Source organism: Eurytemora carolleeae, unplaced genomic scaffold, assembly GCF_000591075.1.
Source record: "Eurytemora carolleeae unplaced genomic scaffold, Eaff_2.0 scaffold537, whole genome shotgun sequence".
NCBI classification, from domain to species: Eukaryota; Metazoa; Arthropoda; class Copepoda; order Calanoida; family Temoridae; genus Eurytemora; species Eurytemora carolleeae.
In genome coordinates, this window is record NW_019396509.1 from 145,343 (window position 1) to 172,288 (window position 26,946).

General features: G+C 33.9%; 3 protein-coding genes across 3 annotated transcripts in view; all 3 read right to left on the reverse strand.

Moving 5' to 3' along the window:
- Positions 1-4,322, reverse strand: part of LOC111704575 (exosome complex component RRP41) — a 5,693-nt gene extending 1,371 nt beyond the window's left edge. The window contains exons 1-4 of the mRNA XM_023476857.1: positions 4,241-4,322; positions 3,075-3,177; positions 2,814-2,917; positions 678-973 (exon numbers count right to left, since the gene is read on the reverse strand). Coding sequence (XP_023332625.1) covers positions 678-973; positions 2,814-2,917; positions 3,075-3,177; positions 4,241-4,278 — 541 coding nt within the window. The 5' untranslated portion in view covers positions 4,279-4,322. The remainder of the gene's footprint in view (positions 1-677; positions 974-2,813; positions 2,918-3,074; positions 3,178-4,240) is intronic.
- LOC111704579 (ATP-dependent RNA helicase DDX51) lies at positions 4,286-20,640 on the reverse strand. The gene is made up of 19 exons (XM_023476861.1): positions 20,544-20,640; positions 19,651-19,728; positions 16,994-17,125; positions 16,481-16,570; positions 14,628-14,743; positions 13,100-13,186; positions 12,703-12,745; positions 11,639-11,690; positions 10,985-11,048; positions 10,573-10,683; positions 10,214-10,297; positions 10,009-10,053; positions 9,692-9,755; positions 9,019-9,224; positions 7,595-7,728; positions 5,938-6,016; positions 5,698-5,761; positions 5,307-5,366; positions 4,286-4,453 (listed from the first exon to the last, which is right to left on the reverse strand). Exons 1-19 carry the CDS (start codon positions 20,616-20,618, stop codon positions 4,319-4,321), a joined length of 1,719 nt encoding a protein of 572 aa, XP_023332629.1. The 5' UTR covers positions 20,619-20,640; the 3' UTR covers positions 4,286-4,318.
- Positions 20,641-25,986, reverse strand: LOC111704574 (transcription initiation factor IIA subunit 1). The gene is made up of 8 exons (XM_023476855.1): positions 25,881-25,986; positions 25,231-25,271; positions 24,447-24,560; positions 23,442-23,720; positions 23,070-23,151; positions 22,677-22,765; positions 21,819-22,060; positions 20,641-21,214 (listed from the first exon to the last, which is right to left on the reverse strand). The coding sequence occupies exons 1-8, from the start codon at positions 25,906-25,908 to the stop codon at positions 21,121-21,123; spliced, it is 969 nt and encodes a 322-aa protein (XP_023332623.1). The 5' UTR covers positions 25,909-25,986; the 3' UTR covers positions 20,641-21,120.
- Positions 25,987-26,946: the final 960 nt, after the last annotated feature.

Consider the following 26,946-nt stretch of genomic DNA (forward strand, 5'->3'; position numbering starts at 1 on the left):
TTATTTTTAGTAGAAGGGGCTTTCGCCCCCCCCCCCCACCTTCTTACTCTTAGTCAAAAATATATTTATTATTTTGAATCCTCAGTATTATTTATGTTAAAGCCTTTAAAAAGGTCGGGGGGAAACGATAATTAAGCTATCTTTGAAATAAAGTTTAAACATTGAAAACTACACAAAGGAATTAAACAAACCGTCCCCCCCCCCAATCAGTTATATTCAGTGGAATTTAACTGATTGGCTAAATAAGAATGGAATTATGCAAGAGCTGGTCCAGGGTCCATTGTCTGCTAGAACTCCAATGTACTGCATAACATCCCACCCAGAAAATTACATCGAAACTCGTCTATGATCCATCCATTTTATTATATATCCGTGGATTGGACAAAGGTTCTTAAGAATTGTGGACATTTGATTTTTTATAACATTTCTAAAAGGTAAATTAAGAAAACAATACATGCAGGATTTAATAAATTTTGAGTATTCCATCTGTAGGTAAGTTCAAGTTTTTTCCGTTTCCGTATACATTTTCTTGTGCATCCGCCGTTATCTAAACTTTTTAAAATAATGTACTTTTCATGGTATATTCTGTGCAATTTGTAAGTCAAATTTAAACCATCCCTATTTTTTGTTTAAAAATTAAAACATTAATTTGAAAATCTATTTTTAATAAAACATACCTGTTGTAGCTTCCAGACTTGAAACATCTACAAGCGGAGTATCCAGGACTAAACTAGCGGTACAAGCGGTAACATAATCCTTGAGCGGAATCCCGGCGTCAATAAGCGCCAGCGTTGCCGCGTTCACGCACGCACAGTAGTTTCCTCCGTCGGCTTGAAGAACCTCGACGAAAATATCGATCTGTGAGCGGGGATACAACTCAGTTTTGATCGTAGCTTCAAAAGTTTGTTTTAAATGCTGTGACATCTCGGTTGATTTCCGGTCTCCACGTGGTCGCCTTTTCCTTTCTCCTGTGCTGAAAACAAAACGGCATCTTGAATAAAGGTGAAATGTGGGACATCATAGGTGTTGAAATGTGGGAAATCATAGTTGTTGAAATGTTGGAAACAGTACTTGTTGAAACGTAGGAAATCATTGCTGTTGAAATGTGGGAAACTGTAGTCGTTGAAATGTGGGAAATCATAGGTGTTGAAATGTGGGAAATCATAGTTGTTGAAATGTTGGAAACAGTACTTGTTGAAACGTAGGAAATCATAGCTGTTGAAATGTGGGAAACTGTAGTCGTTGAAATGTGGGAAATCATAGTTGATGAAATGAGGGAAATCATAGTTGTTGAAATGTGGGAAATCATAGTTGTTGAAATGTGGGAAATCAAAGTTGTTAAAGTGTGGGAAACTTTAGTCGTTGAAATGTGGGAAATTGTAGTTGTTGAAATGTGGGAAATTATAATAGTTGAAAGTTGGAAACGGTTATCAAATCTTCAGGAGCCCTATCCATTTCACACTATTCACACTATTTTACCATTTACGGTGTGAAAATATTAAAAATATTTTCAACTGTTCTATACCTTAATGTAAACACTTGGAAAAAATTTATATTTAATGTAAAATAAAAAATTAAACAAGTTTGTAAGTTTAATGTTTAAATATAAAAATTAGATTAACACCGGCTCCCCTGAGGAATTGCAAAGTGGCTAAATTTTAAATTAAATAATCAAATTTGTTCTCACTCCAAGTACTACACAAGTATTTTCTGTATGTGAGTTATATTCTTAATAAACCGTGCATCAAAACATTTTCTTTACTTAGTTTAAAGCATCAACTACGATATTCAAACACCAAAAGCCAAAAAGAAGTTGAATTGTTATGACTCAAATAATATTTTTCGAAAAAACTTGAAAAAGTGCAATTTAACAGTTCCCTTTAAAATTACCCTTGATCACGAATAAAAGATATCCATGTTATCTCTTTAAAAATTGATTATTTTCATTTGTGATTTCTCTTTTACTAGGCTTTTAGGGCGCTTCACGCCCATCTTCTATTTCAACTTTTAATTGTGGCTTTATCTCTGAACATCTTCTCTTTGTTCAGTATAAAACAAAAACAAAAAAAAGTTTGTGAATTTCATAATATTTTTTTTGCGCATTTTCAAAATTTTTCAAAAATAAAAATCTTTTAAACACAAATTTTTAAAATTTTGATCATTCATAAACCTTCGTGAGGTCCCACAAAAAATTTGGGCCCGATCGGTTCAGCCGTTTTGACGTTTATTGGATACAAACAACAGACAGACAAGCCAAATTTATATATAGATAGAAACTTGCAGAAGGCAGGTTTATGCTACAGTGCCAATGGAGAAAACTGTTATTATTGAAAAAAACGACAATATCTTCCAAATTATTGATTATTAATTTATTTTTGTAAACCTAATATCCTATTATCCTAAATTATTTTAAATTATTTGAACTATCCTATATCTGATTTACAAATTAAATTCTCAAATAACATTGACTCCGCCTATTTTCCAAAAATAAACTACTTTTATTATTTTCATATTTTATCATTTCTGTTCGGTTTCATAGTAGTAACCCTATCGTGTAAGAATTCCCATTACTACACGGTTCAGGAGGAACAATTTCAATATTGTTCGCTTCCTAGCGTTTCGGAAATATGAAAATCTTATGAGGAAAAAAAATGTAATAATGGAAATTCTTAAACGAGATGAAATAATCATGATGTATTCTTTAACGAAGGCCGAAGGGTGCCGTTGTGAAGTCTACTTTTCTGTCACTCCTTCTNTCTAGATGAATACCAATCAATCAATCAATCAATCAATCAATCAATCGATCAACTAACCTGAAAACTGCTGTACTGTACTGGCAGTTGACGACGACCTTATCCTGCAGTGGGCGAAGCCGCGTGTCTCTCATATCATGAGGGCCGTACACTGCAGCTAGAACCTTAATAAATTGGTCTTCTATTAACATTTCTTTTGTCGATAGGGTGTGTTATCTGGTGTGTTCTTTTTTATCAATTGCAAGTTAACATAATCTTGAATATTTTTTTCTTATGCGACAATATTAGAGGTTTTAATTAAAGTATGCCATGATGGAATACCTTTGTGTTTCCTTGTTCTAGATACGCACTCCCATCAGCCTGTTTAAAGACACCCATCCGTGTCTGTATTCGTCTCAGCTCACCGGCCTTCCGACCATCCAACCTAACATGGATAATGATAAAATCGTCTTTCTCGTTGATTTGAAAATGCGGGAAGGCATAAATCTGCGAATCTTCGTAATTCCAGGTCTTATTTGAAGTAAATATGTACTCCTTGACCTTATTTTATAATTAATGGCATTTTTAAGTGACCCTCAATTATAAAAAAGAGGAGCAAGCCTGATTCACAAAGTTACCCTCTAAGAACCTATTAAACTTATTCATGATATTTTTTGTTTGTAACAATAGCACATTTACCCACTAAAATTAGCTATAGTTCAAAAAATTCAGATCAAACAACATTTTAGTGTAGATAGCGTTTGCGGCATTGCGTTATTTACGAAACTTACCCGTATGTCTTCCGACCCGCATTTGAATTAATAAGATTTATAGATGATACAGAGCGTGCCATATCAAATTAACAAAGAAAAAATAATTGCTTGAATAAAATCTCGCATTTTGGTGTGCGATTCAGTTAAAGAATATGTTTAATGTAAAAACGGGTTTATTTATTTATTTATTCAAATATTTTAAAATTATAAAATTTCAATTAAAACCAATCGTGCCTGACTGACGCATCCTAAAAGAAATGAAAACAATTTTCAGACTTAAAATAATTGTCTTTACAAATTAAGACATTTTGCCGGAAGATCAACGGGTGAGGGTCGGACGTCATAGGGGTAAGCGCATGTCGCAGACCCTGTGACGTCATCTGCGGGTCAGATGTCAAACGGGTGCGGGTTGCCCCTCCCCCCTCGGACTGAAAGCGTAATTTCAAGTGACCCTAGCTAGATGCAAAGATTACAATGACAGATTCAAACCAATAAACTTGAAATATTTCTATGATCAATATTCTAGGGTAGTTTAATTCTAATAATTCCTATAGGACTTTCTGCAGTAAAAATACGCAAGCCACTTTTGTAACAGAAACCAGAATTGAATATTATACAATTTCAAGAATACTAACAAGGATATCTATTTCATTCTTGTTCAGACAAAGCTTTCAAGGTACCCTTGTCAACTGCAATATTTGCATGAAGACAGGAAACTATTCAATAAAAAATCACCTCAACCCCTGGTCCGATAACAACTCATATCCTGACATAACTTAGTCTGAAAAATGGAAAAATTTGGGTTTCAAGAAATCACGGATTAGCAAATTTCTTTTTGAAATTTTTGGTTGAATGCTCAGCATCCCGTTCCTGCTGCATTTGCCGCTTAGTTTGTTCCAATGCTGCGTTGAAGGCAGACTGACCCGCTTCTAACTCTTCCTCGGTCACCTTAACAATACAGGGGTATATTCTTGTTCAAAAATAAATCTTTTAATTTTTAAGAAAATTCATCAGTTTATGGAGAAGAAAAAAAATTCATTTTTTGTAAAAAGAATCCAAACGGCGGAAAACAGTTGTCTTTTTTTTTCTCTTTCCTAAATCTATATGTAAATTAAGCTTGTCTGTTTGTTTGTATCCAATAAACGCCAAAACGGCTGAACCGATCGGGCCCAAATTTTTTGTGGGACCTCGCGTTTATGAATGATCAAAATTTCATTAATTTGTGTTTAAAAGTTTTTTTATTTGTGTAAAATTTTGAAAATGCGCGAAAAAATATAATAAATCCGCAAACTTTTTTTTTATACTGTACAAAGAGAAGATGCTCACAGATAAAGCCACAATTCAAAGTTGAAAAAGAAGATGCCTAGTTTTTTAAAATTGAAATTCCTTAAAGGGACTGTTAGCGCAATTTCAAGTAACTCTTCATGCAAAGATGGTAATGTCCGATTGACAACGGTAAAGTATGAACTAGAAAACTGATTTTTTCCCATTGTGGGTTTTCTGCAAAAGTTACTTGCGCATTTCTACTGCAAGAGAACATTAAGATATTATCAGCTATGAGCACTTTTCAAACTAGAAAAACAACAGTATCTTCCACATTATTAATCAGATAATGGTTTCAAGGGTGTATCGTTATAAATAGGGCATTGTCGTGTTTGCACACAGGGTCACTTGAAATTACCCTTCAATAAAACGGTTGTCGATTTTTCTCGAAAATCAAAATATAAATAACAAAAAACATTAAATAAAAAATGCCTTGAATCTATTTTTCTGAATATTAAAAATAAAAATAAATGAATACCTCGTATTCCTCAATGTTTGCTATACCACCGTCCAGGGTCATCTTTTTAAAGTTTTTTCTCTAAATCAAAAAACTTAATGAAATTGAGCATTTAATAAATAAATTAATCTAATTTAAAACATGATCAATAAATAAAATCGTCAATTACTCAAAAGATCCCGAGGTCAGATTCAATGATAAGTGAGAGGCTAGTTTAAGTTCTTCTACAAGAACTCTAAAATCGGAAGTTTTGATAAATGTACTTCAATAAACCAATCAATCAATCAACCCGTCAATTTTCCCCCTCAATCAATCAATCTCTTTATCAAACAATTCTCCAGATCTCTCAAACAATCATCAACCCGGCAATGAATGAATGCATGAATAAATGAATCAATCAAATTGTCTATACCTGGGTAGGTTCTAGAAGTGTAAGTGCTACTCCTGACCTGCCTGCTCGCCCTGTTCTACCAACCCTAAAATCATAAACAATAAAATGGAGTTTTATACTACGTTGAAAAATCATAAAATACNCCTTCAAAAATGTTATGGACTTCTTATTACCTATTTGATATTATTCACGAAAAAAGCTTATTTTGAGTTTTCAAAAATACATTTTCCTCATGATATTAAAAAAAGCAATAAATAGGACCTGTGAATGTAAGCTTTAATGAATTGAGGACAATCGTATGAAATGACACCATCCAAGTTCTCTACATCAATTCCTCGTGCTAAAACAATAAGAACATCTTTAAATTCTAACAATATTAAAAAAACTAGGCTTTTAGGGCGCTTCGCGCCCATCTTCTATTTCAACTTTTAATTGTGGCTTTATCTCTGAACATCTTCTCTATAAAATAAAAACAAAAAAGTTTGCGGATTTCATAATATTTTTTTGCGCATTTTCAAAATTTTTCAAAAATAAAAAACTTTTTAACACAAATTTTTAAAATTTTGATCATTCATAAACCTTCCCTGGGGTCACGTAAGGTCCCATAAAAAATTTGGGCCCGATCTGTTCAGCCGTTTTGACGTTTATTGGATACAAACAAACAAACAGACACTCAGACAGACAAGCCAAATTTATATATAGATACTAGATTGTTTTAACTGAAGTTTCCTCATTTGTCGTGATAACCAGAAAACTCTGAAATAGGGAGACGAATTCTAGAATTAAATTTAAAACTTTAAAAAGTCCAATGAGTATAAGACACAACAATTGTGCAATGTTAACAAACACATTTCACTAAATTAGTGATTTGATAAGTGTCTAGTTAAACTATTTGCTATGTAACAACATAAAATATGTCTATAATGTCGTCTTCCTATTCCTGTTATCTAGTTATCACTAAAGTTAAACTAAATGGTTACTCACAAAGAAAGATACTTTAAAGACAAACCTGAAACTCATTAAATGTGATGATTTTACGAATGAATGAAGTCTTCTGGTTTCAATATACTCGTTAAATGGTTTATTCAATAATTTGACAATGAGTGAAACTATTGCAGAGAACAATTTAAGTGTCGTACAGTCGTTTGTTAAGTCTAAAGTTTTTGTGGGTAACCATGTATTTGTCTTTTTTAGCATGGTAATTTCTTATTAAATAATAAATACTCCCTTGATAAAATTATTAAATATTTAATTAAATTTTAGAGAACTAAATTCTTGACAATGCAGTCCTCTTTGACAGTTTAAAAAATACAAGCCGTTTAAAATGTTTTGAAAAATCTTGTTCAGGTAGAATTTATTTACCCCCCCCCCCCAAAAAAAAAAATCTTTACTTAGAATTTAAAACCACGACACGATTTAACCTTCAAAAATGCAAAATAAACACCAGCATGATTCTGCGGGAGCCGGATTGCAGTTGAGAATGCATATGATGACGTGAAAAATTTCACAAGGAAATTAAAATATGACTCTTAAATTTACCCCGACAGTTTCAAAGGAGAAGGATAATGAATGAATTTCATTTTTTGGATTACGCCTCTCGTCTTTCATCAGTTATATGTTCAAGTTTAAAAACGTGACAAAAGAATAACGTAGCAAAATGGGAAAGTAATAAGATTTAAATTAGCACCAAAAAGATAAAACCAAACTAAATATATTAGTATCTCAAAATATAAGATAATAAAGCAAAAAGTATAAAAACTCTCTGAAAAGATGGAATCGGAAAAAACACCCAGGTATATTTGATACTTCTTTCCCCAAGTATTTACTTTCTAGATCGTCTTCCCCAAAATTAGCAATAAAATCAGCCGGCGGGATGAAAATTCAAAAACAGCTTTTAATTTCAAAAATAATTATTCACCTAAGGCATCGGAGCAGACCAGTATTCTTATAGTTCCATTTTTCAGTTTAGATAAAACCTTCTTCCTTTTCATCTTTATATCACTAGATAACTCAGCACAGCTGAACCCTAGATTACTCAGTACTAGAGCTAACCTAAATACAATATATATCTTTATATCACTGGATAGCACAGCTGAACCCTAGGTTACTCAGTACTAGAGTTAACCTAAATACAATAGATATCTTTATATCTCTGGATAGCACAGCTGAACCCTAGGTTACCCAGTACTAGAGCTAACCTAAATACAATAATATATCTTTATATCACTGGATAGCACAGCTGAACCCTAGGTTACTAGGTTACTCAGTACTAGAGCTAACCTAAATACAATAGATATCTTTATATCTCTGGATAGCACAGCTGAACCCTAGGTTACCCAGTACTAGAGCTAACCTAAATACAATATATATCTTTAAATCACCAGATAGCACACCTGAACCCTAGGTTACTCAGTACTAGAGTTAACCTAAATACAATATATATCTTTATATCACTGGATAGCACAGCTGAGCCCTAGGTTGAAATTTCCTAGGTTGTAATTTTCTGTGAACCTTCATTTAGAGAGAAAGAATGCCCGATTCACAACGGTACCTTTATCTGATCAATAATTGAAAATTATTAGTTTTCAAACCTTAAAACCTATACAATTCATACTTGATCAGACGAATATTCAAGGAAGTACCGTTTTAAATCAGACATGCCTTTCTATAAATAGAAGCTTACTAAATACAGTCCCTTTAACTCTGGTTCAGATTAAATAAAAGATCGGTAACGCCGCGAGAAAAATCAAGAGTTTTACTTAATCTCTACTTTAAATAAGTGCACACAGGTTCTTACCGTGCATCCATAAAACTGTGGAACAGAATAGCTATTATATCATATCTGTTCGGTTCCATAGTAGTAAACCTATCGTGTAAGAATTCCCACTATTAAACGGTTCAGGAGGAACAATTTTAATATTGTTCGCTTCCTTGCATTTAAGAATGCTTATTCTTACACTGTAGGTGTAGAATTTTCATTCTTTAACGCTCAGACCGTGTAAGAATGGAAATTATTACACGGTCAGAGCGTGAAAAAATGGAAATTCTTACACTTCGTTGAAGAATACATCAAGATTATTTCATCTCGTTTAAGAATTTCCATTATTACATTTTTTTCCTCATAAGATTATCATATTATTTAAAATAGCCCAATGAACATGAAAAACTGCCAGATACACGGTGTACACGGACCCAAGTAACAGAATAAGCTATTTGTTATGCCACCAGCCACAAGTAAAAATATTTGCTTTATAAAAATATGAAATGCACGTATGATTGGAATGCATTACTCTCAGCTTCCTATTCTACAGTTTTCGGGTCTCACTATTTTTCCCTATTTACCTGTGAGTGGATTCATTAGACTTGGTGAAGACGAGGACGGATTTAAGTTCAAGTTTCTCCACGAGTAAACTGACCACCAAAGGTTTCCGTCCCAGATCCGTCCTGACGGTGAACTGTTTCAACTCTGCGGGGATTGAGAACTCGGTGATCTCGTCCGCGTCCGTATTCACCTTTCCACTCAGGGTCTTCGCGGGGACCACGCATCTAATAGTTATTATAATTATGATAACAATTATAATAGTAATAATAATATTATAACAATAATAATAATAATAATAATAATGATGAAAATAATAATAACAATAATAATAATAAAAAAGTTGATAATACTTATGATGTATAATGATTTATAATAGTTCTTATGAAGATAAAACTAATGTGATGATGATAAAAATAACGATTCATGATGACTGTGTTATTGCTACAAACTCTTATTTTCTTATTCCTATCTCTTAGCGATTCAATGTCGTAGATCTTTGATCTTACAAACTATGCACTCTGGTCGATCAAATATTAATAATCTAATTATGAAATATCAAAGGTTTAAACCATCGGGTGGCAAAAATATAGGGATTAGAAAATTTGAGTTTGTGGCAAAATCTCAGGTCCTTTAGTGTTAGGAGGGGGTTGTAGGAGAGAGAAGGATAGACAACCCTGATTTGTTTAGATTTTAATAGATAGGATCCTGACTCAGGGTTGCGGAGAACAGAAGCTTCTGCAGAGGTAAACTCTGTTGTCTGAGTTAAACACAAATTCTCAATCAATCAATCAATCAATCAATCAATCAACCAACCAACCAACCAACGAATCAATCAACCAATCAACAAACAAGTTATTAAAGAATTAGAAAGCTAACAACCCTCCATTTCATCAAATTAAGATGGAATTAGAGAAACATTATAATTTAATCTCATTATATAATCACAACCAAAAATTCTTTTCAAACTTTAAATTACAAATAATACAATAAAAATGATGAGATTTAGTTTCCTTGCATTTACAACATTCAAAGGTCCAGGCCGTAATCGTTTCCCTCTAAAATAAATCCAGCTTAGGACGTGATAAAAGAGAAATTTATTTTATTTTTGAATTTCATCAAAAACTAAATTAGATTACTGTGTAGAGCTGTTAAAAAATATTAAATCTTAAATATAAAACGTTCTGAGAATAAAAATGGCGTCTGTAGATGATTTTCCTGTAAACAGCTGATTCCAGAACATTCAGCCAATCATCCGCCATATTGGACATCATTCTATCCGCCTCGTCTATCACTAGGTATCTAAAAACAGAAAATATATTTAAAGGGATTTTAGACGTAGTTTTAAATGACACTTCATTTGTAAAGATGCAAGACGATTCACAACGGTACCCAACAAATATTTACCTGATTAAATGTTCAAAGATTAACGCTTTCAACGGGACAATTTATAAATGGAGAGTTTTTAAAACGATGGCAATGTCTCCATGCTTCATTCAGTGAGGATTTATAAATAAGATTCACAGAAATTTGTGAAATCCACGAAAATTCAACCAAAAAATCCGTTAATTTCTAACCTGAGCGCAGTTAGGTCTAGCTGTGGGGTATCTCGGATATGATGCGCCAGTCTACCGGGAGTGACAACAAGGATATCAACTTGCTGGTGGAGTAAACCCGTGCTACCGACTCTTAATAAAAGAATAAAATAGTCAACAGGTAGAAAACAAATGTTAAGATCAATCAATCTACCAATCTATCAATCTACCAATCTACCAATCTACCAATCTACCAATCTACCAATCTACCAATCTATCAATCTATCAATCTATCAATCTATCAATCTATCAATCTATCAATCTATCAATCTATCAATCTATCAATCTATCAATCTACCAATCTACCAATCTACCAATCTACCAATCTACCAATCTATCAATCTATCAATCTATCAATCTATCTATCAATCAATCAATCAATCAATCAATCTACCTGTAAAGACTCTGCTGCTCCTGTGATAACGACTGCTGACCAGTCAGCAGCTTTACACGTAATCCTAAAAAAAAAACATTTGACTATTTTATATAATATTTTTTTTCAAACGTACATTTTCAAAGTTTTAACGGGTTTGGGGAAAAGTTACAAAAAAGTTAAGATTGGATAAAGGCAATGCGACTTATTAAGTTTTACTGCATCATTTTAAAGGCATCAAGAGACTGAACCAGGGATAAGTCTTCAAGAACAACTGTTTAAAGACTTTTATTAATTTATCCCAAAAACTGTTTTTATTCCAGGCAAGTGTCATTTCATCAACCATAATAAAAGTTTATAACAAAATGGGAAAATTTGTAACTATTACCGGAATTACAAGTTAGTCTCCATGTATAGAGTGGAATGTCTGATTTATAACGGAACCCTTTACACCTTCTTAATTAAAAATTAATGAGATATCCTTATATTTCGAGACACAATGAAGAAAATCAAGAGAATACTGCACTTTTCTAAATAGATAGCGTATAATGCTTATTAATATTCAGAAAGAGGTTTAAAAATGGTACCTTCGAGAATCAGATATCCCACTCTTACAATGGAGGAGTCATTAGAGTATTTTAAGTATGGGGGGGGGGGGTAAATTTATCTCTTTACCTGTTCCCTCACAGAAAATGTTGAACACCTTGAAAACTTGAAGAGCCAAATCCTTTAAAAATTATATTTAATAAAAATTCACATTTTTTTTAACTTGATATTTAACATTTCTGTTTTTTATCCTAAAATTTCTGAGTTTCAGATTCTCAACAATATTCACTTGTATTGTTATTCAACCAATCAATCAATAAATCAATCAATCAATCAATCAGAATGTTACAGATGTCCTAGTCCTACTAACCATATATCAAACTCAAGATGAAATTACTAAATCAAGAGTGAACGATGGTCTTAAAGCTTGTGTTTAGGTTTTGAATAAAATAAAAATGAAAGAATCAATCATAATCAAAGAAAACAAATTAAATTGTCTGTATGGGGAGGGGGCGGGGGGTTGGAAATAAATTTCTTAAAGGTAAAAATGTTAAAAAGAGAAAAACATGTTTTGATGATTTTAGTTTCAATAATTTTCAAAACAAATCTGCTACTGACGCCTTCGAATTTTCAAATAGTTAGGTTTCAATAAATACTCCTCAAAACAGAAATTGCAAAAACTTATCTATTTAATAAAGCTCTTCGCTCATGTATGTCATTGTATGTATATTTTTATAAATAAAAAAAAACATATATCTAAGCTAAAGCTATCAAACGGCTGCTAGACCAAATTGGCTGAAATTTTTTGAGGGAATCCATGGGCAGGGTAACATAGCGGAAAATTCGAAATATTTTTTTTCATAATTTTAATTTTTTTATACCGATTTTTTTCTTTCTTTCTATATTAAATTTTGAATTCCACGAAAAAAGCGCCGGGCACTTCAGAAAGTATTAAATGTTAAAGTTGGAAATAACCCTGCGACAATTGAAAACTTTACCAACTTTACTTTCATCGCTATTACACAAAGGGAGGTAGATTTTTCAATTTTGTCAATAGTGCGCCTCAGATGAAAAAGATGAAAATAAAACCATTTAAAAAAAAAATGGGGTGGGAGATCATTTTTCGATAAAATATGCACCCCTGGGGTGGGGAAAGGGAGTAAACGGGTGGTTGAATATATCTGCTTTACTACCTGTGTCGGCAGAACTACGAGAGCTCGAACTTTAGGAACCATCCTGCACAACAATACTCATTTAAATGGACTGTTCATTTAATTATAAGTGTTCCTCCATTTTCATGCAGGATTCCCAACGGAACCCCTCAAACTGTTGCCAGCGCAAATTCGAGATAATTTTCATTTATATACAAAAGTAACTTGTGGATTTATGCAGCAGTGACATTGACAAGGAAGAAAATGGAAATATTTGTTCACATTGTCGAAAATTGTCTCTTAAAATAGAGGGTCACTTAAAATCAAATCGACGACAGCCCCTTCCATTTTTATAAATTTTTAATTTTTCTATGTTAGTCAATGTTTTTAATTTGTTTTTTATTTTAAAAAATTTAAATTTTTGTTGTTAAAATATTACCTGGATTTAAGTGAATGAATGATTGGAAGAACAAATGCTAGAGTTTTGCCAGAACCTGTTGGGGCCGACACACAAACATCATTCGGTCTAAATAGTCAACTTTTAGTAAAAAAAAAAACCAAATAATTCGGTATTTCTAGGATTACCCCCGAAGGATTAGACTGTTAAGACAACTTTAAACTTTAACGATTTGACGGTCCCAAGGTTAAGCTAAGTTTTCTGGCTTGGATAAAGTCTCGAAACGGCTGATTAAATTATTTGGCAAAGAAAGACACACTTTCACAGTTGCGGGGAATCATGGATAAAAGGAAACAGACAGTATAAATTTCGAACAGTTGTCTCTGAAGTCTCATCCCTTTTGCGCAACCCTGTATAGTCAAACTTATTAATTAAAAATACAAGATATTTGTTCAAAAGAAAACAAAATTTTGGTACAAAATGAATTATTCATCGATAGATTTAAGGAAAACAAAAATAGAACGGTTTCTGCAAATAAAATAATACACAAAATTATGATTTTAAGTCATATTACATCAAATGTCGGTCAAAATAAGGCATTTTTCTGTAACAATAAGTTAAAATGACGTCAAAATTTGACTTTTCCTTGAAGAATTTTCTTAAATTTTAGGGAATACACAATGACATAAAAATTGGCTCTTATTTCGCTTTCTGTCATTTTATGCTGTTGATCATAAAGATCCAAGGATGTGGATTATTTATAACATGAAATTACGTTTTTTCAAACTTAATATAAAAAGTTATGTCATTATCAGTGTTCTGCTAAGGTTTCAGATCCACAAAATACGCGGATTTAAGGTTGATCCACGCATGTAGGTTGACCCGCCTCAGGTATAATAAGAATAATCTGTCTCTGAACCTACCTGAGATATGAAGGGTGACCCGCCTCAAGTATAATAGGAATAATCTGTCTAAGAACCTACCTGAGATATGTAGGGTGACCCACCTCAAGTATAATAGGAATAAATTGTCTCTGAACCTACCTGAGATATGAAGGCTGACCTGCCTCAAGTATAATAGGAATAGGTCTCTGAATCTACCTGAGATATGAAGGCTGAACCGCCTCTAGTAGAATAGGAATAACCTGTCTAAGAACCTACCGGAGGTATGTAGGCTGACCAGCCTCAAGTAGAATAGGAATAATCTGTCTCTGAACCTACCTGAGATATGTAAGCTGACCCGCCTCATGCAGAATAGAAATAGGTCTCTGAACCTACCTGAGATATGAAGGCTGACCCGCCTCAAGTAAAATAGAAATAGGTCTCTGAACCTACCTGAGGTATGAAGGCTGACCCGCCTCAAGTAGAATAGAAATAGGTCACTGAACCTACCTGAGATATGTAAGCTGACCCGCCTCAAGTAGAATAGGAAAAATCTGTCTCTGAACCAAGTTTACCTGAGATAAGAAGGCTGACCCGCCTAAAGTTAAATAGAAATAGGTCTCTGAACCTACCTGAGATATGAAGGCTGACCCACCTCAAGTAAAATAGAAATAGGTCTCTGAACCTACCTAAGATATGAAGGCTGACCAGCCTCAAGGAGAATAGGAATAATCTGTCTCTGAACTGGGAAGAAATATTTTATTCCTCGTTTCTTCAGTTTCTCCTTTAAGGACACATCCAGGTCCTGTAGAAATAATATACTATTAAAGTGAGTGTTCACGAATAAATAGGGGTGTACCTTAAGTTACCACAGCAATATTAAGTTAGCCTCATAAATTCTATCCGATTTTTGTTTTTCACGATAAACTTTTTAAAAACTCGTATGTAGTGTAAAGACTTTAAATTTGACTAGAGAATTGAAACTGAATCATGAATAATATTATTATTCAAATCTATTTATTGATCAAAATGTATAATGAACATATAAGAGTAATCTATATATGTTTATATAATATATACAGGGTGTCTCTGAAAAAAGTGTATTTAGGCTTTTTAGTCATGGCTTTATGTTAAAAGTTCTAGTAGATACAATACCCACCAAGGGGGGGGGGGGGGAGTCATGGATAAAAAAATTTTCTCTAACATGCCGTTTTACCCTTCAAAATTAGGCATAATATTCTAAAATGTGCTCGGTCCCCTATCCGAAGATATTATTTGCGTTTTCACCCAATACACGTCGTTTTATTCTTCTATAATGTGTGACCAAAATGTTTTCAAAATGTTCAATTCTAATATTGAAAATGTGAAACTTATTCTATTTTGTTGAATAAAACGTAAAAAAAATTATAATTTTAATTTTAAAAAAATCTTTTAAAAGGAGAACGAGCACATTTTCGCATATTATTGCCACGTTAGAAGGTTAAAACGGCATTTTAGAGAGAAATATTTCATAGACGACTTTCCCAGTAGTGGGTATTGTACATGCTATAGAAGCACTTTTCAGTACTTTTTAAGGATATTTAGAAGCTAAAAAGCCTAAACACACTTTACTCAGAGACACCCTGTATATATGTTTTGCATACGCTCCGATCATGAAAAATGAATATTACTTTATAAGTTTTCATAAAGATTACCAACCACGAATAAACAACTCTTCAGAGTTATTAATTTCAATTTAAAAAAAAATTCTAATACACATCTCCAGATTGTACTCATATAGCTGTATTTTCTAAGTTGAATTAAAATTATTTTTTCTAAAAACCAATTCGCAAACATAAGATAGAATAAACATATGTAAAACAATGTAATATCTTTAATCACATGTAATTACACATAAAAATTATGTCAACGTAAAACTATCTTATTTCAAATAAATGTTTAGATTTTAAAACTTTCAAGTTTCTTTTGATCATAAAATCGGCCGACTCTTTAAAACGCCTATAAACACCCATACTGGAAAGCTTTAAAAAACGAAACTAAAATCTGTTTTTCACAAAAAAGTTCAAAATTTGCAAAATCGTTACAAAATCATCATAAAAAAACATTAAGCGGCTAAACCAATTTTACCCGAGCTGGAAACTTTTGAATTGGATATCTTCATCCCTATCGGTTAATTAACAACAAGAGAACAACAAGAATTATTTAGTCTTGAGATTAAGAAAAAGAGGAGATCAAGCATTGATCTCAATATCCACCATTCTGAAGTTTTCAGCTCAATTCATTCTTCTTAAGAAGCATTGGAAACCTATAAAACATCTTGGATCATTATTCTTTTTTTTCTATCTTCCTTATCAGCCATTCCAATTTTTACTTTAATTTTATAAGAATGACTTGAACTGATTGGTATTCATATTTAAGGCTCTTTTTGTAAAATTAATTTAGTTTTATGTTATTTTTCATCCAACCATTGTTTCTACGTATACCATAAAGCTATTTCGCGCGCATTTTCCTATTTTCTTTGGAGGATTTGCTAGTGTTCTACCTTCATATCGTCGACAGCTAACTGTTCAGAGTTCAGATCAACTTCTGCAATATCAGGGTTAGCCAACCAATAGGGGAGTACACGACTAACCTAAAATATCAGGGTTAGCCAACCAATAGATGAGTACACGACTAACCTAAAATATCAGGATTAGCCAACCAATAGAGAAGTGCACGACTAACCTAAAATATCAGGGTCAGTCAACCAATAGGGGAGTACACGACTAACCTAAAATAACAGGGTCAGCCAACCAATAGGGGAGTACACGACTAACCTAAAATATCAGGATTAGCCAACCAATAGGGGAGTACACGACTAACCTAAAATATCAGGGTTAGCAAACCAATAAAGGAGTACACAGCTAACCTAAAATATTAAAATTAATCATCCAATAAAAGACCAAATAAATCATTAAGTGCATAACATAATAAAAAGGATTAAAACTACTAGTTGAAGGTCAGTAGGCGAGGGGGGGTGATTTTTCCTGAAAATATAAACCCCTGACCGACCTACCTTCTTCTTCTTTGTTGATAATTCCTCACCAAGAACAGTAAACCCTGTGTCTACAACAGTTTCCCCCTTCTTTTCCTTCTCCTTCTTCTTTCTTTTCTTCTTATTTGGTTCAGCAGCATCTACATCTTCTTTCTAAACAAAATACAATTTGTGTCAATTACGATTAGTAATGGTAATAGGTGTTAAATTTTATAATATGAAAGATTCGAGCATTTAACCCATGAGTATGAGTATGAGAATGAGATCTGTAAGAAACCCCATGTTGAGCAACCCAGACTGCCAACAGTAGTATCTGACCCTACAGGTGAGAATAGTACTGATCCAGCCCGGCCTCCATTCCATGGAGAGGTACAACCTGGAGGTATAGCGTGATCAAAGTCACGAAGCGTACACTGCCACAGCCCATCATTTGATACACCCATTGTTACCTGCAATAGTTTAGCCATCCTGGAGATCTGTATTATCACCTGTTGAAGTAGATATGTTATCCGTTTCCATTCCTTAAGTATGGAAATAATCCAAACTCCTCGTTCTGTCATGACATTTACATCAGATCTGTCGCCCCCCAGGAATTCCTTCATTATCTGCTCCTTTGACATCATAGGTGATCTTGCGTCTTGGAAAGATTGTACTCCTGTGGAGAACCTGGCGAAGCTTGTGCTTGGGCAGTCCAATAGTACATGTTGTTCATCAAGTTTAGCAATGACACCCAGGGTATAACACCAAGGGCACTGCTTGTACGTGTGACCCACATGATTAGGACGCCTGTTCCCTAGCCCAGCATCTCCTGCTTTGAACTGGTTTAAGGCAGCACACTCTTTGGAGTCATTTACTTGAGGATTAGGTTTGAACCAATTGCTTGGTTCTGATAACCATTTCAGTGAAGTGTGTGACTGCTTAGTCATCTGGAGCAGAATCCGTTTTTTCAGGAAAGCCTTAGAGATCTGGGTAAGATCTGGGGTACCCAGCTCAATGAGTAAGGACTTAATACGTTTAGTCCATTGGTCGGTCATATCCGACTGTGTAGTCTGTGCTACTGTTTTTAGAAGGATGTCATTTTCCTTTGATAAGAGACGGTGAGCAAACAATAGTGCTCTTTCGTCCAGACGCATCTGGATGGGTTTCAGCCCCGCCTCCAACCATCCCATAACCTGAGATGAGGATTGGGGAAGCTGTAGGATGAAGGAAGCCACGGAGTGTTGGATTTTCTCCAATTCCCTAACTGTAGACTTGGAAATGACCATGGCTTCTGTTCCATACAGGAACTGGGGAATTGCGCAACACTCCCACAGTTTATATGCAGTAAGGGACCTATCCAGGCCCCAACAGGTGCATCCCATGATAGTATGAGCGTAAGCGCGGGCAGACCCAATCATAATGGACTCTCTAGGTTTAATTAGATTCCGTCCTTGGACACTAATGTCAACACCAAGGTATTTTGCTACCAGAGCAGCCTCTAGGTCTGGGCCTGAGTCACTGACCCTCCAACTATTCTGGTTAGTACCATAGGAGAGAATCACGGTTTTCTCCACCGCAAGCTTCATGTCCATTTCAGTACAAAATTTTTGTACAGCTCTAAGGAGTCTATTCATTCCTCTTCTTTTGGTCCTTGAGATAAGAACAAGATCATCAGCAAAAAAGAGGGCAGAAATAGTCATACCACTAAATTGAACACCCTCTTTCATAGAGTGTAAAACTTTACCTAGACCTGAAACATAGAGAGAAAACAACAACGGAGACAAAACGCATCCTTGCTTAACACCTCTCGTGAACCACAGAGGATTTGACAAACCTCCGCATAATGTAACTCTCACATTGTCATTGTAATACATTGATTGTATAATCGGCTTAACCTTTCCCCCAAACCCCAGGGAATCAAGTTTTAGGTAGAGAAGTTCTCGATTTACAGAGTCGTACTCTTTAGCAATGTCGCAAAAAGCTAGGGAAACAGTGTGGTTTCGTTTTTTTGCACGCCTGATTGCAGCCAGGAGAATGAATACACAGTCTGAGGTTGACCTTCCCTTCCTGAACCCGAATTGGGTAGTCCCGTAAAATCCTTCCGTCTCACAAATTTTGTCCATGCGAGAATGAATTATTTTGGTGACTAAGTTCAGGATCACGCTGGATACCATTAGCATATCAACTAATTAAAAACTTTAATTTTGGCAAGATTTTTTCTTTTATTATGCGTTTGTTCAAGTTGTATGATAAATACAGTATTACATATAGCTTTCCGCACATAAAATATTGAAAAAATCTGCCAATTTTGAGTGCGAATCTACCATTTAATTTAGGAAATTTACTGACAACTTTACCGATTTTAGTGTTGAATTTAGGTATTTGACATTAAGAAAGTGGTTTAACAGTAAGTATCAAATGGCATGTTAAAAAAGAAGAAATGCAAATACAGCGGCAGGGAACTATAAAAATTGTCAGAAAAATGTGCAACATACCATTCTAAACTGTACTGCACCATTCTAAACCGTGCTGCTTTAATCTAAACCGTACTGCACCTTGCTAAACTGTACTGTATGTATCATTCTAAACCTTTAGAGTTCTAAACCAAACTGTACAGTTCTAAAATGTACTTAAACCTCACTAACTGTACTGTTAGGTTCTACAAAGTACTGCGTCTTAATTTAATAATCTTGATATACCTTCTCTTCCTCTGGTTTTCCTTCTGACTCGGCAAGCTTTCGTTTCTTGGCCAACTTCTTCTTCAATTTTTTCAAGATCTAAAAAGTGTTTCCATTAAATTAATCATATTTCATACAAAAATATAGTTTTCTTCAGATGTGCAGCACAGCACATTTTTGGAATTCAAATGGCAAGGTTTAACTTTTTCCCTTTACTCTCAAAAATTCCTTTTACACAAAATTTTCAGGTCTAAATTGAAATAAGAACATCAGAGTTCCGCCAGGTCCCATGTAAAGATATAAATTCCAGGTTTTACCAAACTTTCTGCTGATTCAATCTTGATAAAACGTTGTTAGAGGAATAAAATTATTTAAAAACGGTTTTAGAAGTTCTTATTTTTATTGGTTATTCCAAACAGTGCTTTGTATCCGGGTTCGTAAAAATATGCGGATCCAATTGCAAAAATATCAACTAGAGTGATAACCAGAAAACTCTAAAAAGGAAAACTATTTTAGAATCAAGTTATGACATTAAAAAGTCCAATGCAATTGTGCAGTGTAACCAGACCTATTTCACAAACTTAGCGTTTCCAAAGCACCGATTTAATTAGTTTGTGGTATTTTTTCTTGCTGATAATCAAATACATTTAAGAATTGATACAATGTCGTCTTCCTATTCCATTACTTTCTGGTTCCCCACTGTAGTAGATCTCAAACTTGCACATTTCAAGTGCCAGATCATTTAAATCTTCCGAAACATTAAATGGTGAATCGAGTTTAAACATGACAAAAAATTACAGATCCGGAGCTATATCAACAGGATCCGGAACTATATCAACAGGATCCGGAACTATATCAACAGGATCCAAATCAAAATGGATCCTAAGCGCTGGCCAAAATAATATTTTTCCCACCTTTTCTTCATTATCTTTCTGTCTGATGTACTCATCAGGATCAAACCTTTCCACCACAAAGTTCTCCACTGCCATTCTTTAACAATTAATCAATCAATCTGAAACATTGAAAATCTTTTTCCTCTTTCTTCAACACTTACTTTTTTGTAACAAGAGAAGGAGACGATGGACTTGAATGTTTAGAATACATAGAAAATTCTAATCGAATTTATACATGGTCGTTTTAGTTGTCTTTCAAAACCTTTCAAATTGGGAAATTTGAAAGATAATTTTCAGAGATTTCAACGATATTAACGTTAAGAACAATCATAGATAATTTAATTTACGTTTTTAGAGGTCTTTTAACAGTGCCAGACCCATAGGACATAAAAAATGGTATAAAAGTTTAGGAGTATTTATCCAAACGTCACGCCTGGGACATTTTAACAGTTAAATATATAGGTGACCCTCAAATATAACCATTTTGTCAAGGGTTTCCAGTATCAAATCTTACTCTCCAGATGAGCGGGGGGAGGTAATGTCCTCGAGAGAGTGGGGGGTAAATTCCCCCCTCCCCGAAAGTAGGGGTGTTGAGGGATTACCACTCAGCTTCTCCATGTGCTCTGGAGAACACATAATCCTTCCCGTTAAGGTTCATGATGCCATCCTTCAGATTGAATTTCCACTTATTCCTAAGAAGTAAAAATTATGAAAATCTAAAAAATTAGAGGTCGTAAAGTTTGGAGTTGTTACGCACTTTATGAGCGCAAAACCGAATCTTTATAAAGCTGTTATGGCCGGAAAGAGCATCGAAAAAATATTTCAGCTATTTTGTACGGAAAAGGTACTTTAACATTTTACATAAGGAATCATAAAAAGTTAAATTCATATGATTTGAAAACTAATTAAAAACATATTTTAACATATTAAAATAATCATCACATGTTGTTTCATCAAATCAAATCACTTGATTGATATGTTGAAAGTTTTACTGGATTGATTTATGAACTGATTGATAAAAGATGAACGACTTATTTCTCAATTATTTTTTTATCAAAAACTTGATTGATTAATTGATTTTCTAATTGATTCAGATTAAATTTTCTATGGAAAATTAAATACTAGATTGACTGATTAATCAATCGATAAAAATTGTTTGATTGATTTCTTATTTACTTGATGATTTAATTACTTGAATGATTGATTGATTAATTCAATCATTGATTACTTTATTACGTCATTACTTGATTAATTAATAAATTGATTGATTGATAAGTTGATTGATTTGTCGTTTACCTGGTCCTTGAGATTTTATCATACTGACACACCACCACGTTATCCGTCTCAAATATCTCTGTTGCGTCTTCGTCGGAGATATCATCCTCACTGCCCAGAGGCTCCTCCTCTGCACCCTCATCATCATCCTCACCATCAGGATCCAGATCATCATCGTCGTCGTCATCATCATCATCTTCATCCTCGTCATTATCCTCTTCATCCTTCTCATCGTCGTCACTAGAATCTGCTGGTCCATCAACCTGAAAACGAGAAAAAAATGACAGAGGTTTCCATATACACAGTTGTTATCTCTGTTAGTTTGTATGTCCAATCATAACTCAGAATCCCTTGACCGGTTTGCCTCAAATTTTAATTGAGAAACTCGAGAGAACCATGGGAATAGTATTTGTTTGATTTGCCTTAAATTCGATAGGGGACTACAAAACATAGATTAAAAAAAAAAAGATTGAATCATTAGCAAAATTGTACAAGGCTAATTTTAATGCAAAAATTCGTAAGGTTCTATTAGTAATTTGTGTGTATTTTAACGTTAAAGCTTGGAGATCTGCATATATTTTTGGGTTGGCTGTGCCCAATAAATGTCAAATCGGAGGAACCAATCAGGCTCTAATTATCTGAAGGACTTCATAACACCCATGGGTAGGTTAATATCCGATTGAAAGAAATCAAATTTGCCTCTTAAAAAATTTATCTTAAAATGTGAAATTAAAGTTTACTAAGAAAACAGTAAAATATATTTTTAGGTTGTATTAAGAAATTTGGTGGCATGGAAAGCATAATTGTAAAGCTAGTTAAATTGCCATAAAAGGGGGCGCGGCCTACAATAGATAAATAGAATTATTTAAGACACCAAACCTGCTGCATCATCTTCATAGACAACAATTTCCGTTCTATTCCTTTAAACTTCAATTTGGACAGCTTTACAACAGGCTGGAGAGAATATTCTGGAATACAAATAATTTTGAAATATATAAAATAAATACATGTGTTACAACCCCCCCCCCCCCAACTTTATTCTCAAACGTGCTAGTTAATAATTAGGATAGGAAGTTGTACCGGAGCGCAAAATAATGTTTACATCAGGGGGAAGAAATAGTTTAAAAAAGAGAAATGTATACTGTATAGCCTGAATTTGAAACAAAAAGGAAAAAAGTTTTAATTTTGCATTTTAATAAAATATTCCGAACGTTGATTACCCCCCTTCTCTTTTTCCCTCATAAATTATTGTTTTAATATTAAAATACTCACTGGAGAACTCCTGAATGGAATCCATTGAGAGTGAAACCTTCTTGTTCTTCTTCTTCCGACTACGCAGTACCATTCCCTCACCCTGCATCAAGATGAATGTATTAATAAACTTTTGCACTTTCCAGTCAGGATGGTTATAAGAGAATAAAATGCATGCGGGTATGTTTCATAAAAAAGTAAAAATCATTATAACCACCATCTAAAAAAAAAGATCACCCGGTGTCAGCTATGTTTCTTTTGTTTAAGCAGCATCTTTTAGGCCTTTATTTCCTTAATTTAAGAGTGAACGTAAAAAAATTGCCGGTTTCTGTACCCCCCCCCCCCCATTCACCACTAATGCAATCCTGTCTTAGTAGTCTGTGTCCTGTTTACCGGAGTTTCTACGCTGGTTGGTTCGGTCAGTTTGGACTTCTCCGGGTTCAAGACTAGCTGTAAACCTGCTCCAGTTAGCTCCAGGTCTACTTCGTCATCTAGCGCCTGCTCAGAAACCGGGTTTTCACATTTCCCGGATTTCTTTGTGTTCCTCTTTGCTTTGACAATATTTCGCGGGACGGGCTGAGAGATTTGGCGGGGGTTAGACTTTGCCACGGTGGCATCAGCGTCAATTGCTTGTATCTTCGTAATCCAGAGGGCTTCAAGCTTCTTCAAAATCTGAAATATAAAGTTAGAAGCTTCTTTAAGTAGTTCTGCCATTGGATATAAAATATCAAGGTTGAAAGGGAAAGTGAGTGTAATTTCAAGTGACCCTCCATGAAAAGATGAAAATGCCCGATTTACAAAGGTACCCTTAAAAGCTTTTTCTGATCTAGTTTGAATTAGAGATTAGTTTTTGTTTGTTTTAACTGTTTAATTGCGTTTCCTTTTTCTCTGCGAAACTGGTTTGCACATTCCTTTTTAAAAGAAGGAAGGGTAAAACTATGCACAGAAATAAACACTTTAAGAGTTAAAAGTTTTTTAATCAGTTTTCAGGGGTACCGTTGTAAATCAGGCATTGCTATCTGCGCATAGCCGGAGGGTTATATAAAATAACCCCTACACTCAGCTAGATTCTCTTTAACATTTTGGTACATGATTTGGTTACACAGAGAGGATGAGAGTTTAAGTTCGGGTATATATTTTAAAGAATTACCCCCCCCCCCTCCCTCTCGAGTTGATTGAAATGACTTTTGATGCATCGGGAAAATATGGGGAAATCAATTTGTTCGCCCTTTTTGATGTTTTTGCCCAAAATTCCTGTTATTTTTACAAATCAGCAAATGAACCCCCCAAACAACATCCTGCACATTCGGGGGAAAATTATTTTAAAAAAGGGGAGTTGTTTTACTAAACCCAAGTTTCATCCTTAGTGGAGGGATGCCCAGTAAGATAAAAATTTACCGAAATGTCCACACCCTCCTCTAGAAAGCTCTGAGTGACCCCGGCAATAACTTCTTTTACAATCATATCATCATGATCAGTGGCAGCTGCATCTTCATGATCATTCCCATCTTCCTTGTAAATAAACAAAATGTAAACAATCGTTTAAAATAATTTGATTTAATTTGTTCAAAAATTCAACTATTGAGTAGTATTGCTCAATAAACTTTTAATTAGTTAGAAGGGTGAAACCCCCTAAAAAAAGATAGGAAATGCAGGTTGCATTTCACTTATAATCTATTTTCTGCTCATAAACTGGGTGCGTAGACGGAGAGGTGGATCTTGACACAATTTTTTCCTTTTAAAGCTTAGTCCTATACATTAACAAGTTTGCCTAAACTTATCTAAATCAAGTGAACCAGGGGCTCAAAGGGGGGGGGGGGGGGGCTCAGCACCCGCTGGAGCCTGAAAAATCCCCTGAAATAATCAAATTTCACTGGTCCCGGGGGGAGGGCTTAGCCATAGCCCCCCCGCCTGAATATGCCCCTGAAGTGAACATTTCTGCATTCTTTTAGAATCTTTTTCATTTGAAGTGGGGCTCTTACGGAACTTTTTACCTATGATCAAAATCCAAATCATACCAGTTTTTTTAAAATTTAATTTTATATTAATTTTGTTATTGAAAATAACTTAGCAAACGAGCTGTGTCACAATTAAAAAGGTTTACTAGAAAAGATTCTAAACACTTTGCACCAAGTTTTATTCTTTCGTTTAATTTAGTTGGTAAAAATTAAACTTAAGGTACCTTCACATGTGAGTCTGTTAAACTGTTGACAGTGGCAGACCCTAAAACACACAAAAATTATAAATTCTTTTCATCAATCAACAGAAAATTAATTACAGTAATAAGAGAGTAATGAGATGAGCTCTGCAAGAAGCCCCATCTTGACAGTAACTTATTTATTTATTTAACTGGATGATTTAAAATTTTTGGGAAATCTACCAATTAAAAGAAAAATCTTCCAAATTGAGGGGTAACCCTGCCAATATGGCTCTATACCTGAAACTTTTAAGTAAGGGACTGTAAGCATAATTTCAAATGACCCTCCATGCAATACCCGATTTACACCGGTACCCATAATAGCTTTGTCTGATAAATAATTAGATATCCATGTTTTTTTTCTTTTAAATGTTTATTTTCATTTGCAGCTTCTCTGCGCGAGTGACTTGTTCCGCATTTCTTGCTTTCAAGAAGCACCGACGAATCTTACAGAAATAACCACTTTTTGAGTCAGAAAAGCGACATTATCTTCCACATTTTCGATCAGATTATGATTTCAATCGTACCGTTGTAAATCGGGAATTGTCTTACAATACCTTTAAGGAGGAGAAACATTTATTTTTATTTTTAATGTACTCGTATATGGCGTGTATGTTAGAAAATGCCAGCTTTACCTGGAGAAGCAGTTTGATCTTTATCCATATTTGTAGTTGTTGTCCGAATCAATCCCCTCAAATAATTTCTTCCTTTATTATCTGAATTAGATCATTTTTAAATCAGTTTTTTCTTAATTGCAAAAATATCGTATAAAAAATATTAATACAAATTTTTACAAAGAATTTTTACACTTTTAAGATGTTAGAGCTCACAATAATTACATTCTAGCATACAGAGCTATATATAATATATATAAGTAAATCTTTTAAACAAGGTATATATCTGTACAGTGTACATGTTTAAATTATGTTTATACAAAAAAAATGTGGTATCTCATATGATTCCAGGAGAAGTTAATAGATAGTCGAAGTTAAAAATTTATCTAGACAAAAACTCAAATTAAAACTAAAAAATCCTGTAAAATGTTTAGTATTACGATGTTTAAAGAAAAAAAAAAGCTAGCTTGATAAGCAACATTTAAACTCTCCACTTCATATCACACATTGTCCCAATTATAGTCGCTCCTCACAAAGGGACTGATATAAAATAATTCTTTAAAAAAGATAACTTTTGACAAATCTATACCACTACTTAATGATTAATGTATCAAAAATTTATCAATTTATTGGGTCTGTCTTAGAGAACATTTTTTTTAAATTGAAGGAATGTGTCGGTAAAAAAAAACTTTTGCAGGGTAGAGTTTCAGATTTAAGCGTATTGCTTATTTAATCACAGTAAAATCAAATCATGTATCATACAAAAATTTGACTGATTCACTTTGTACAAAATAGAAATATTAAAAGTGTAATCCCATTCACTTCTGATGCAAACAAAATATATCAAAATCCATCAGGTCACCAATTGAATGCATCTAACCTCTAAAAGTCCAGCATTCCAACATTCATCAAATATAACATGTTCTGCATCAATTCAAGTTAACAAACTAAATGCATCGGTTAACCACAAAAATGCATCAAACGTCCAACATGACTAAATGAAACAGAGTTGTGATAAGAATAATCATTGTTATAGAAACCCAGTCTAAGAGAATACAACTCGTCAGGACACAGAATACCAGAGCAA